Source organism: Patella vulgata, chromosome 2, assembly GCF_932274485.2.
Source record: "Patella vulgata chromosome 2, xgPatVulg1.2, whole genome shotgun sequence".
In the NCBI taxonomy this organism is placed as follows: Eukaryota; Metazoa; Mollusca; class Gastropoda; family Patellidae; genus Patella; species Patella vulgata.
The window spans coordinates 7,099,030-7,114,084 of NC_065880.2; the positions used below are offsets into that span (position 1 = coordinate 7,099,030).

At 38.4% G+C, this 15,055-nt stretch overlaps 1 protein-coding gene across 1 annotated transcript in view; it reads right to left on the minus strand.

Moving 5' to 3' along the window:
- LOC130010797 (intermembrane lipid transfer protein VPS13D-like) overlaps nucleotides 1–15,055 on the minus strand; it is a 49,966-nt gene that overhangs the window by 14,774 nt on the left and 20,137 nt on the right. Inside the window, exons 17-27 of the mRNA XM_056098887.1 lie at nucleotides 14,864–14,980; nucleotides 13,767–13,916; nucleotides 13,257–13,403; nucleotides 11,575–11,705; nucleotides 10,789–10,970; nucleotides 8,084–8,157; nucleotides 6,866–7,033; nucleotides 5,733–5,939; nucleotides 4,641–4,894; nucleotides 3,881–4,044; nucleotides 2,827–2,981 (exon numbers count right to left, since the gene is read on the minus strand). Of these exons, the coding sequence (XP_055954862.1) occupies nucleotides 2,827–2,981; nucleotides 3,881–4,044; nucleotides 4,641–4,894; nucleotides 5,733–5,939; nucleotides 6,866–7,033; nucleotides 8,084–8,157; nucleotides 10,789–10,970; nucleotides 11,575–11,705; nucleotides 13,257–13,403; nucleotides 13,767–13,916; nucleotides 14,864–14,980 (1,749 nt within the window). The remainder of the gene's footprint in view (nucleotides 1–2,826; nucleotides 2,982–3,880; nucleotides 4,045–4,640; nucleotides 4,895–5,732; nucleotides 5,940–6,865; nucleotides 7,034–8,083; nucleotides 8,158–10,788; nucleotides 10,971–11,574; nucleotides 11,706–13,256; nucleotides 13,404–13,766; nucleotides 13,917–14,863; nucleotides 14,981–15,055) is intronic.

Sequence of the window (15,055 nt, forward strand, 5' to 3'; positions counted from 1 at the left end):
CAGACACTGGTGTGAGAGTGAGTGGCCAGACGATTCGGAATCGACTACATAGGGGTCACCTTCGCGCCCGACGTCCTCGCGTGATCTCTTGTTTGAGAGATCATCACATTCAGGCAAGACGTCGTTGGTGTAGGGATCGTCAACACTGGGATAATCGACGCTGGAGCAATGTGATGTTTTCAGATGAGTCAAGGTTCACTGTTGATTTTTTGGACAGACGTAGGAGGGTGTGGCGTCGTCGAAACGAGCGCTTCCAAGACGTTAACGTCATCAGACATGATCGATTTGGGGGTGGTTCTGTTAAGGTGTGGGGAGGCATCACTGTTGCTGGAAGAACGGCTTTACATGTTGTTGCAGGGCGTGTTACAGGCCAGTACTACCGGGACAACATCTTGGCAGTCCATGTTGTGCCGTTCGCACGACGTCATGGCCGCCGTTTCATCTTCCAGGATGACAACGCAAGATGTCACAGGGCCAGGATCGTTACAGGTTACCTCCAACAACAGAACATCACCACATTACCTTGGCCAGCACTGAGTCCCGACCGCTCCCCCATCGAGCATGTCTGGGACATGCTTGGACAGAGGTTACGTCAACGTCAACAACGTCCTGCCAATGTCCAAGAACTTGCTGCTGCGTTGCAACAGGAATGGGACAATCTGGACCAAAATGACCTTAGACGTCTCATTAGGAGTATGCCACGTCGGATCAATGCTTGTTTGGCAAACAGAGGAGGATTTACCCGTTACTGACTTGGTTGTGATGCTGTGGTAACTTTGCTGTTTGACCCCGGGTATCATTTTACCCTTATAATGGTCAGTCTGTGCCTTACTTAGTCTAACGATCATTTGGAATAAATCGATGAATGTGAACTTCATTTCATTTTGTCATTTGTTTCTTCGTCAGTTTCATTAGGTGACTTTAATAACACTTAAAAATCAAATATCCCCTACTTTTTTTGAATAGTATATTTAAAAATTAACTTTTAATCAAAAGTATTTATGGTAATAAATAAAATTTTAATCAAGAGTATTTAACCCTTAACCGGTTGAGGTCATTTTGACGCCATGACTTCAAGTGGTCAGACTAAATAAAGGCTGACGTGAAATATTTTGTAAGCCTATTTCAGTTGACTACAGTCGTATAATTATAAGTCATAGAAACTTGACACAAATAAAAAAGTTGAAGGGGATAAGTTGATCTATAATTTGCAAGTCCTTTTCATCAGACATATCATCTTCAGAATCGGTGTCATCAATATAATCTGAGTCTGAATCATCCATAAATATTTCAACCACTTCTGGCGTCTTTAACCTTCCAGATATCGTTTTTCGTCAAAAAATGTTGAACAGAGACATGTTTTTCTCAACGCCCTTGACAAGACAAGTTCTTGTCTGACACGCATGCGTTGCCATATCAATTAAATACGAAATTAAACACTGAAATGCGGCTTATCAAAAAGGTTCTTGCTGTGGTCGACTTAGCTGTATAACGTTGTGGTGATTATAGTCGACAATGACTGGTTAAGGGTTAAGGTAATAAATCAAGTACATGTATCTCATACAACGCAAGGAAAGAACACGGGATCTCCTGGGAAGTGGGCTAGGGCAATACTCATCGAGCCCATGTGGCTCCCCCTGCTGCTTTGAAATTAAAATGATTGTAAATAGAGAAATGGGGTTTAACGACTTCTCAGCATAAGTTAGGTGATTTGGGACTGATATATGGTTCAATTTTATTTCAATAATTTGTTTGCGTGGACAGTCTTTAGCAGTGGAAGAAAACTGGAGGACCAGGAGAAAACCCACAAGGTCGGACAGGTGACCCTAAGTAGTAATATTGATGGTGAGATTTGTACAAAACAAAATATATGTATAATAATATTCTGGCCTTGACAAATAATTTTTAACAGATTCTTAGACAAGCATAACAGCATGTGAAACAACGGAAATCTGTGATATTATGATACATGAATAGAACTGTAGGTTAAAGATACATTATGGGAGATTCGGTAACAAGTAAGCAGTTCTCACTATTAATAGTTAAAAACTAGATAATGTAAAGGCAATTTGCTGAAAAGTTCATTCAAATTGATCCACTATGAACCGAGAACTAAGCGATTGAAATTTACGCCTAGCCTCGATCATCATTACTAAAGTCAGTTCGATAAACAGTATAGTCTCGATTATCCATTTAATCGTTAAATCGTGAAGGAAAGTTATAATCCCTGTTGGTATGCAAGGTATGAGGCATGTCCATTCCATATTTGGTTAATTCGTGACGTCAGTGGGCAATCACATAATTCATTTCAGAAGACTAGGCATAGAAAATGCCAGATCTATGTGGCATCATTTCAGGTACCCGGCAGATTCTTTAGGGGGAAGATGGATGGGAGTTGGATAGAGAGAATGACTCTATTGTAATCTATGCTTGTAACCTATGTATCCAGTGCTTGACATAAAAATGTAGAAACGAACTGTGGTATTGTTATTCCTGCAACCGTAAACTGAGAATAAATTCACAATGTTTAAAGTCCTAAGTAAAAAATTACAAATATAACCAGAGACAATACTAGACGATCGCAAGGATAATAAAATCTGTAGCCGAGAAGATAGCATACGTCAGGTGTTGGATGTGGGCAGTTTTTTGAGAGTGTATGCTTTCCACATCCAACCAGCGACACACATAGTACTACACGTACAAGTGGGAAATTGAAACCACGCCCCTTGACTCAAAGACAGACCTTGTGATTTCACACGCACAAGTTAAACTACTAGAACATCCACCAACCAGCTCCCCCAACCTAATTGTAAATATATTATTTACCTTTTTAGCAATGTTGATGCGTTCACATCTAATTTGGGGTCGTTTAACACTTGTATCACGACTCCGGCTGACATCAGCTTTCATCGTTAAAGTCAGGTAAATTTTCTCACTTAACCTCCTCGTCTGCGTCTCATTTCCTGTTGACTGTCCACTATCTGAAACAGGAAGACAAACAATGAAATTCTTAATTATAAGATAGGTTGCCAGGCAACGCAACATATGCCCACAGCAGGTAAGTCGTCCAAGCAATCTACATGGGATGATGCTTGGTTATTGTTTTGTAGATAATGGAAGAGAGAGAGAAATGAGGTTTAACGTCCACTAACATATGGTTGTTTTATTTCAATAATTCGCTTGCACATATAAGGGGTCTTTAGCATTGGGATGAAACTGAAGGACTCGGAGAAAACCCACGAGGTTGGACAAGCGACACTACTCCTTGTCATGTACAACCGGGGAATTGAAAGCACGCTAGATGACTCAATGACAGACCTTATGATACAGCGTGAACGCGATAACCATTCGGCCATCCACCCCCCCCCCCCCATTGTAGATAGAGGGAGCATTTACAGGACACAAAAACTGATCAAGCGAAACAACATATTAGATAATTGAGTAATTAGAATCTCCGTCTCATGCCCAAGTGTGACAGACAGACTGACAAACCCAAGGTGGAGGACAAGAAATATAACAAATGAAATGAAATGGGGTTTAATGTCCTACTGTTCTGCTCTAACTGGGCTAATGAAGACAAGCATAAGCCATATATCAAATTCCAACTCTCAAGGGATCTTTTATGTGCACACCAATGTATACATGGGACCTTGATTTTTTATCCCATTCGAATGTCTAAACATCTGTCCTTGTCGGGGCCTCCATCCTGCACCACTGACAAGGGGAAACCACGTCGGAAAATCGTGATGAACTTTCTCGGCCAATGCAGGGATCGAATATCAACCCTTCAGACTAGCGAGCGAGAAACTTACGCACTAAGCCACCGTGGCTCCCAAACCCAAGATGGAGAACAAGAAATATAACAATTATCTTATCTCACCATCAAACACAACTTTAAATTCAGCTTTTACAATATCCTTTAATTTAACAAACAACATTTCTTCTGACACTTTCGACTTCTGTTTTAATATTCTGAAGGAATGACTGGAAACCATGGCCATCAAATTATTCTCACCATATCCAAGATATTCTAGCGATATTATACTGAAACAAGACAAATATAAAAGGATGGAATGGTGAAACAAGTATTATTTACAAATTAAAATATTCCGATTATACATATGCCAATGATTATCATGCAGCACCAGTTATCCTGGTGTGTGTGAGAGAGAGGGAGAGAGGGTGAGAGAGAGAGAGAGAGAGAGAGAGACGAACTGCACTGGACACAAACTAGGTCATTACGAGACTAGAATATGGTTCAATTTTATTTCGGTAACTAGAATGACCAGGAGAAAGCTGCTTGTCACGTACAAACAGGGATTTGAAAATCAGAGTTGGACATTCCGCCACCCCAACTACACCCTAAAATTTTTAATAAGTGATAAATTTTAGAATGGTTGAGTAAGACAGAGAGAGAAAGAAATGGGGTTTAACGTCCACTCGACACAAACTACCGGAGAGGAGAACCTGAAGAAAACCTTTAAGGTTGGACAGGCGATCCTACTCCTTGTCAAGTACAACTGACTCAATGACAGACCTTATCCAACCCCTCGTATGGTTGAGTAAGCTACCTGTGTATGTAGATTACGAAATGACTCAAGTTCAATCTAAGTAGAAGTTGTAACATGTTTTATACTCACTATTCACTGTAATCGTTGTTATTCAACGAATAAAGCAGCCACTGAGCACGGGCCAAGGCACCACTGTACGACGATATCAGGCCCTGAGCTCCTGGATTAACTCTGGGGTCACGAACTCTGGGTGGATGAACACGAGATGAAACACGACTTGTATCACGAACAGCATTTGCCATTCCTGATGTAAAGTCTAGAACTCCTGCTACAGGCTTGGTTACCGTGCCAACCAGACCTTTTCCTGCTCCCTTGAAAAATCCCTGAAATAAATAAAGCAAACAATAAGTGTCAGAGATTCATGGAAATTTATTGTAAAACATATAAACAACCAAAAGACGCCTATGCATTTTCTATATATAACAAAATGCATTTTTCAAACACTCTTTCTTCTCCCGTCTGGAACCGAATACAGATATACCTAGAACCCTGGATCCTCAAGAATTTGAACATCATCAGCATTTGATTTAAAAATGGATAATCCAGACTTTGTTTATCATTGTTACAATGGCACATGATAATCAAGACTATACTGTGAACACTTCAAAGCCAGATAACTTCTCTCACAATAAAGTAATTTGAATGAAATTTTCAATACATTAATTTTTCATTATCTATTTGTGAACTATTATAGCAAGAACGTACAGTTATTTATCTAAATCTTACATAAGGTATCTTTAAGGAAACGGTAAAATATTGATATTTGTCAATTTAAATCAGTGGTTCTCAACCTTTTGATAGCAATGGCACACCTTGGAACATGACAAAATAGCGGTACACCTGGCTAAATATATATGAAAAATATTTGAATTATGCAAAACAAAAACATGGCAAGTCATAGACGGTATACAACTGTAGACACAGATCAATCATAGAAACATAGAATGACTGAAACTAAATAAAGAAAAACACAGCTATGAACTTATCAGTGGACACCAGTGAATACTCAATTGGGATCAAGTGGCTTTTTCGCATTTTCTTTGTGTGCCGTTTAAAATTTCGCGGCACACGTGGAAAGATCTCGTGGCACAGCTGGTTGAGAATCACTGTTTTAAATGGTCACATGATTTTAAAGGAGATGAATAAACATGGCTAACATACCCCTATTCCTTTTTCTTTAGCACCACTATAAGACTGGGTAACAATTCCTGTCAGACCTCCATAGATACCATAACCCAGTCCTTTAATACCAGCTAAAACATGGGAGCTGCCTTGTCCAGACTCCACTTGACGTAAATCTTCACGTGTTTTATTGTGTTTGTCATCCATCGATATGGTAGTTAAACCATCGGACAACGCTCCGGTCATCTGTAAAGTATAATATAAATACAGGTCTGAACGAAGGGGGAGAGAGAGAGAGAGAGAGAGAAATGGGGTTTAACGTCCACTCGACACAAGCTAGGTGATTTCGGGACTAACATATGGTTCAATTTTATTTCAATAATTTGCTTGCGCGTAGGGGTCTTTAACAGTGGGAGGAAACTGGAGGACCAAGAGAAAACCTACGAGGTTGGACAGGCGACCCTACTCCTTGTCACATACAACCAGGGAATCAAAACCAAACCCGTTGATGCAATGACAGACATTATGATACAACGCGCACTCGCTAACCATTCGGCCATCCAATTTTATTTCAATAATTCCCTGATACGTAATGGGAAGAAACCGGAGGACATGGAGAAAAGCCATGAGGTTGGACATGCGGGTCACATACAACAGGGCAAAAATGAAACCACGCCAGTTACTCAATGACAGACCTAATCATACAACTCCCACACGCTAACCATTCAGCCATCCCCCCTCCCCACTCTTTGCTGCGGTGTTTGAAACTCAGATGTTAGATATTACCAATCTGATTAAAATACAGATCTATGTTTCATTTCGTTTTTTTATAGTTGCAATGACCTCTACTACATGTAGATATGACCGGTTGCAGTAAAAGGTCGCGTCAGGGGTTGTACAAGCGGCTCTTGACCCTATGATGTCAGACATTTATTAATCAATCTGCATTGACGTTTCTAGTGGTTTACCCACAGTTCTGTGTACCACAGGCCAAGAATTCGCTGTAACAAACCTTTTCATTGGTTAATCTCTCAAATCATCGAGAACGCGGGTTATATAACAACTCTTCCAGATCCTAGTGTAGTAAAGACAAGTAAAACAAAATTTTTAAACTATAAAAAAACAAAACGAAATATTATCTGTGTTTTAATCAGATTGAGATATTATGTCACCTTTGCTGCAGTGTTGGAAACGCCATGTGTCACATTTTTAAAAAGTCCACCAACATTACCATCTTTAATCAACCCTGATAAACCTTCTGTAACATCATTTACAAAACCCAGGGGATTACCCAGGAAATCAACAGATCCTAAAATCTTGGCTGCTTGACTCTTTAATTCCTGAAATATCCAATCAGAAAATACCAGTAAATTAAACAGTTTGTCTCTATGGCTGTGCGTTAAGGGGGAGGGTATATATATATATATATATTTCATCTTCATCAGCCCAGATGGTTCAGAAAAGTAGGACATAAAACCAAATTTCATTTCATTTTGTACACTACAGCTTTGCATCTATTGCATGATATGCAATGACCTTTTGAATCAACAATTGCTACAACCTAGGGTTAGATCTTTTTTCCATTAAATGCAAGGAAAGGAAGGAAAATGAAATGAAATGAAATGGAGTTTAACGTCCTACTGTTCTGCTCCTAACCTAGGCTAATGAAGACGGGGGAAAGGAAGGAAATGCTATGGTTGAAAGGGAAGGCTGGGGAAGTAATGGAATACAATGCTAGGAAAGGAAAGAAATGCTAGGGAAGGAATGAAATGCTAGGGAAGGAATGAAATGGGTTTGAGCATTCTACTTTTCTTTAGAGGAGAAACGAAATGGGATTTAACTCCTACTGTTCTGCTTCGATTTGGATAATGATGACTGGCATACGCCATACAGTGTGCTATGGTAGAAATTTTGCCCAGACAGGGCACTATGGCCTACTCTTATATCGAATTCCAACTGCCAAGGAATCTTTTACGTGCACTCCTATGTATACACTAGAAAGCTGTCCTTGTCATGCCCTCCCTCCTGTACCACTGACAAAGGGAAACCATGCCGGAAAATCTTGATGAACTTTCGCGACCAATGCAAGGTTCAAACACGCGACCTCCAGGCTAGCAAGCCAGGGTTTACCAAAAATTAGCCAACTTGGCTACCCTTTAGAGGAGAACTTTGCGTCAACACGGTTTTCATTCAAGGTTACGCTTATGTTCACACCCACATATGTTCACACTCACATATTTATGAGTGGATCCGTCTTTTTTGCTCCATCTAAATTGTGCTTGAAATGTTTAGATTCATTTAGCCTAAAACACAATTCCGATACAGGACATTATTGTCAAGATTCCACTGAGCCCACCGCTTTGTACAGAACAAACAGCATACTGCCTTACCTCGGTATAATGGGTCATAATTTCATTCAGTAGAAAGCTGCTCGTCTCAAATGGGTGATTCATTAGAAACTGATCTGTAAGAAATTTTGTACATACATTAGATTAACATTGTACGGACGCAGGACTTCTTCTAGTCAGGTTAAAATAATATTCATGTCAATTATCTGTGTCAACTTTATGCCACTTAATTGTGTCAAATTTAGGCTGTATATCAAAGTCAATTCAATGGCACTTACCTAAGTAAACTTTATGTTGTTTACCTATTTTAACTATATGCTACATATCAAAGCCATTTTTATGGCATGTACATTAACTTTTGCCACATATAAAAACAACTTTATGGCATATATACTATTCAAAAAAAGTAGGGGATATTTGATTTTTAAGTGTTATTAAAGTCACCTAATGAAACTGACGAAGAAACAAATGACAAAATGAAATGAAGTTCACATTCATCGATTTATTCCAAATGATCGTTAGACTAAGTAAGGCACAGACTGACCATTATAAGGGTAAAATGATACCCGGGGTCAAACAGCAAAGTTACCACAGCATCACAACCAAGTCAGTAACGGGTAAATCCTCCTCTGTTTGCCAAACAAGCATTGATCCGACGTGGCATACTCCTAATGAGACGTCTAAGGTCATTTTGGTCCAGATTGTCCCATTCCTGTTGCAACGCAGCAGCAAGTTCTTGGACATTGGCAGGACGTTGTTGACGTTGACGTAACCTCTGTCCAAGCATGTCCCAGACATGCTCGATGGGGGAGAGGTCGGGACTCAGTGCTGGCCAAGGTAATGTGGTGATGTTCTGTTGTTGGAGGTAACCTGTAACGATCCTGGCCCTGTGACATCTTGCGTTGTCATCCTGGAAGATGAAACGGCGGCCATGACGTCGTGCGAACGGCACAACATGGACTGCCAAGATGTTGTCCCAGTAGTACTGGCCTGTAACACGCCCTGCAACAACATGTAAAGCCGTTCTTCCAGCAACAGTGATGCCTCCCCACACCATAACAGAACCACCCCCAAATCGATCATGTCTGATGACGTTAACGTCTTGGAAGCGCTCGTTTCGACGACGCCACACCCTCCTACGTCTGTCCAAAAAATCAACAGTGAACCTTGACTCATCTGAAAACATCACATTGCTCCAGCGTCGATTATCCCAGTGTTGACGATCCCTACACCAACGACGTCTTGCCTGAATGTGATGATCTCTCAAACAAGGGATCACGCGAGGACGTCGGGCGTGAAGGTGACCCCTATGCAGTCGATTCCGAATCGTCTGGCCACTCACTCTCACACCAGTGTCTGTTTGAAGACGAGCGCTGATCTGATTTGCTGTGATGACACGATTTCTCAAGGCCAAGGTACGGATAAATCGATCCTGGGCTTGAGTTGTCGCCCTTGGTCGACCTGAGCGTGGTCTGTCCTGTACAGATTGTGTATCACGGTATCTGGACCATAGCCTGTTTATGACAGACTGAGAAACATTCATCGTCCGCGCCACAACCGCCTGTGTTGTGCCGATCTGTAGCATGCCAAGGGCACGTAACCTTTCATTTTGGGTAAGCCGACGCATATCAAAATTTGTTTTCTGGTCACTAAAACAATACAACTGATGTTTCCACCCTGGAATTCAATGCCACAATGACTGTAACATTCAAAGTCAGAGTCGTGCAAATCTTGGGTTGGACCCCCATGATGATCCCAAGCATCACCTGCATTCCATGCGGTAGCTATTGGTGCGTTTGGGCGTCACATGTAACTGGAAATGTTTCTTCTGTTAGGTTCTATAGTGACTTTTTTCGTAGTCATTTGCATATTTTAGTATTATGCCCCCAAAATCAAATATCCCCTACTTTTTTTGAATAGTATATATCAACTTATGCTACATATCAAGTCAACTTTATGACACATACAAAGTCAACTTTGTGGCATATATGTCAACTTATAAATTTCAAAGTCAATGTAATGCTTTATACCAAATTCAATTATAAGCCAATATACCGCCTATGTCAACTACAGTGGACTCTGTCAATGCCAACACTGTTCGGATCGATACAATATGCTGGATTACACACCGTGGTGGAATACTCAATTGCCTCAATACCGAAGTGTTATTGTTGTACCGACGAACACTGCACCCTTGAATACACAGAACTTAAAATATGATAACCCTTTCTGTACATTCTGTACGATCACACATTATGAACACAATATTATAGTGATAGTGATTCTTCATCTCGCCAATTTATAATAATGTTGCTATATTTGACGGGAGAAACTCAAATCAAATACCAAGCGCTCTCTTACAAGAGATTATAAAATTATCAAGGTTATCAACAAAGACCGACACGTTTCATGCTCCCAGATAATTGACTGGTGATTGCTTGTAGTAACACTCACTGATTGAAGGCCGTATTATCCATTGTTAATTAAATGCAAATCGTGTTACGAATATTCAGTATCTGGACTACTCAAAACTTTTTTGGGTTGAAATAATAAGGAAATAAATTGGGACATGAAAATGATGACGGAGTTGACAGAAAGCCGTACTATTCACATGTAGGAAGTGACAGACTCCACTATATATACCACACCAAAAGACATCTTTTTCAAAAATTTTTGCCTTTTATCAATGTCACCTACCTAAATTAACCTTAGCCTCTTCAAAGGCTATTAAATGCAATGTCACTTACCTAAATCAACCTTAGCCTCTTCAAAGGCTATTAAATGCATAGAAAGACTGTTTTTAACGGCTAATAGATCCGGTGATAGTTTACTGGCTGTAACCATACTGAGGGTTACCCGCCCTGTCTTCAGTTTTAACATTCCAAAATAATATCTCTTAGCTTGAACTGTTGAACCCGCTGATATAACCCTGTAATAATAATAATAATAATAATATTTCATAGCTTGAACTGTTGAAACAGTTGATATAACCCCGTAATAGTAATTATAATACCTCATAGCTTTAACTATTGAGATAATCAGGCACTGAGCCACCCAAGGCACTGACAACATATGCTTATTTTATTTGGATTCCTTAGATAATAATCAAACAAGTTTCCATTTTAATATAAGATTAATGATTAAACGATAAACTTGTTGTTGTGTATAAGATAAACAATAAACTTGTTGTCTTTTATAAAATAAACAATAAACTTGTTATTGTGCATAAAATAAACGATAAACTTGTTGCTGTGTATAATTAAGATAAACAATAAATTTGTTGTTGTGTATGACAAGATAAATAATAAACTTGTTGTCTTTTATAAGATAAATGATAAACTTGTTGCTGTCTTTTATAAACTTGTTGTTGTGCATTATAAACGATAATTTTCATGTGTATTATAAGATAAACTTGTTGTGCATTATAAATGATAAACTTGTTATGGTGAATTATAAGATAAACTTGTTGTGCATTATAGACGATAATCTTGTTATTGTGTATTATAAAATAAATGATAAAAAGATAAACTTACTGTTGTGTATCGTCATCTACTTTGGCCATATCGTGATTCGTGTCAGATTTATAACCAAAAAATGGCATCAGTTTCCATAGTAACCTCTCTTCTACTTGAATGGTTAACCTCTTCGTTGTTATAATCAGGTGCTTTTATCAAAACAAAAAAAAATAGACATCACAACCACAGTAAATTAAAGATAGGTTGCTAGGCAACAACACATACACCCATAGCAGCTAAGCCGTCCAAACTGTTCACAATACAAAATCTTATAGACAGTATAATATCATTTCAAGTGGTCTAGCGCTTTAATGCATGTGCATGGTTTCGATTCCCTGCTTGAACGTGCCAAGGAGTAGGATTGCCTGTCCAACCTCATGGATTTTCTGTGGTTTTCTTCCACTATTAAAGATTTCTATGCGCAACCGAATTATTGAAATTTTATTAGAACAGATTTAAATAATGGTTATCAACTATGCTTTTATCGAACAGTCTAATTTTTCATGGAAAATTAATTATTTAACGAAGATTCCACCCAACATGTAAAGGTGGCACTTTTTTTTTTTTATGTCACCAGAGGATGATGTCGAATGTTGCCAAATATTCCAGATATATATCTTTAAAATGTTTTTCCATATTGAGCAGTTCTAGTCTGTAGTTGTATTATCAGAGAAAGAGAGATAGGGTTTTACTTCCTTTCAATACAAACTAGGTCATTTCCAGGGCTGCCGACAACCAGTATCGCAGCGCAATTTGCGATACATATTTTGTCCGTTGCTAATCAAAAATTAAAATCTAACGTTTTTGATTCGCAGTAACTGCGAATCAATAATATGACTGTCATTTTGGATATTGACACAAAGATTTATTCACATTTCTCAACACTTTCAACGCGTATAAAATATCAAATAAATTTTATAAACAAAACGGAATTCTCCGTGTGACATTTTCTTCTCGAACTACCCAGACTCAATTCATGATACTATATAATACAGGGACATAACTCTATGAATCGGGACTATTAAACCGGAAATAGGGAATCAAGTAGTACCACTCACGTTGCGAGACATGTCAATTTCGAGTAATTATATCAGTATTGAATTTGAAAAAAAATAAATTCAGTGTATCCCCCACGTATTGTAAATAAAATATAAAAAATAAATATGTGTAAACGTATTGTAAAGTGAGAAATCAAAGTAAGAATTCCCGTAAACTATAATTGTTTATATCGCGTGCGTCTAGTTAATCGAGATTATTCGTAAAATACCGCGTGCTTCCGATTGAACAAAAATAATAACACACGATAAAAAGCAGACGAAATTGTTTTCTAACGAAGAAATAAGAAGCCACTGCCAAGAATTGGCTTCAGACATAAGGCCTAACAAAAGTCTACATTCATTCAGAAATGTTCACAGCTAGCTGTAGAAGTGCTAACATTCTAAAAAAATCTTAAGAATGAAATCTAATCATTTGCTATCAATTAAAATTAAAATAATCTTGTTATTTAGGTGTTTTATGTTGATTTGAAACTGAAAAACTGCTAATCAATTTTTAAATTTGCTAATCAAATTTGGCAAAATTGGACTTTTTGATTAGCAGTGCTGCTAATCATCTGTGAAAAATTACCGACAGCCCTGGTCATTTCAGGTACAATTCTAATTAAATAACCAGAGATAGCCAGATATATTTAAATAACTTACCTTGTATATTTCAGCATTCCATTTACCACTGGGTAATTTATGAGCAGAGATATACAGGGCTGGAGTATTATCAGGCCCTTCTCGTTGCTGCGTCTGGGTAACAAATAAAACAACCGGCCTCTGTGCTCCAAACATCTGATTATCAACCTTATGAAGGAGAAACAACAAACAAGCAATAAATGGTTAGAGTTAAATGATAAGCCAGCTAAATTTTTCATCATAGGTCATGATATGTGAACAGGGCTAGCGCTAATCCCAACCCTAACCTTAACCCTGGACCTAGTCCTAATGCTTACTCTAACACTAACCTACAATCTTGCCAACAATCGTGTACCTGGGATGAATTGTGGTACAATACAGTCACATTTTTTTGGCCCATCTGCTAGACCAGACACTTCTGTTTGTCTGATCTCTGTCATGCACATTCTGACAAAGAGAAACCAAATTAAATTAAATAAAAAAAAATCAACTTGTTTCAAAGAAATATGTAAAGATAATATAAATATTTACCTGTACCCCGGCTACGTTTATTTCAAGAGTGGTTAATGCAGGTGTTTTTAAAACTTCTAGAAAGATATTATTTAACTTGATATATACCAGTTCTTCAGGTACGTCATTAATCAATGAAATACCTAATCCTCCCTTTAATGACATGGTTACCTGTAACAAATAAACATTGTTGATATATCAATATATGGAAAAATGAAATGACATGAAATGAAGTTTAACATTCTACTGTTCTGCTCCCACAGGGCTAGTGAAGATGGGCATATTATGCCATACAATGTGTTATGAGGGACATTTTGCCTGAACAGCTGCGTTAAAGCCTACTCTTATACGATAATGTGTACACATGACCTTTGTTTTCCGTACCATCCATACGACTATACATTGTCCCTTGCCAGGTTTTTCTTCCATGCGAAACAAACTAGGTCATTTCGGGACTAACACATGGTTCAATTTTATTTCACTAATTCGCTTGTGCGTAGGGGTCTTTTTCAATGGAGGGAAACTGGAGGACTCGGAGAAAACAACATACAACCGAGGAATCTGATTCATCGAAAAAGGAACCTCCCAGTTAGTTAGCCAGTACCTTAGTGGCTCCCCAAGGACACTCTACACTTTCAATCCACAAGCAGGAGAGAGAGAGAGGTTTAAGTTCACTTGATACAAACCTGGGCCCTTATTCACGAAAACTTAAACTAAGATACAATCGAAATTTTAAGAAATACTGCAATTCGATTGGCTGACCAGTAAAATCAATTTGCATATATCCAATGAAGTTGCAGTATTTCTTAAAATTTCGGTTGTAACTTAGTTTAAGTTTTCGTGAATAAGGGCCCTGGTTATTTGGATATTTTGAGACTAACATATAGTTCAATTTTATTTCAATCAATTGCTTGCGCGTAGGGGTATTTAGCAGTGGAAGAAAACCAAAGGACGAAGAGAAAACCCACAAGGTTGGACAGGTGACCCTACTTCTTGTCAATAACAGGCCTTATGATACAATGTGCTCCCACTAATCATTCGACAATCCCTATCCCCCCACCCCCTCCAACAGGTAGGATGTTGACAGGAATTCTATTTTTTTTATATATATATATTACCTCTAGATGTGATGCTGTATATTTTGTCTCTTCATCGTTAGGGTTTGAAGGTCGATCAGCCATGTCGTAAACTTCCCAATCATTCATGTCACAACTCACACTCTTTACAACAACTTCCTATAAAATATTTAAATATTCATCAATCAGACATCTTTATTTATACATGTAGCTCATAAAAACACACGCTGTTAT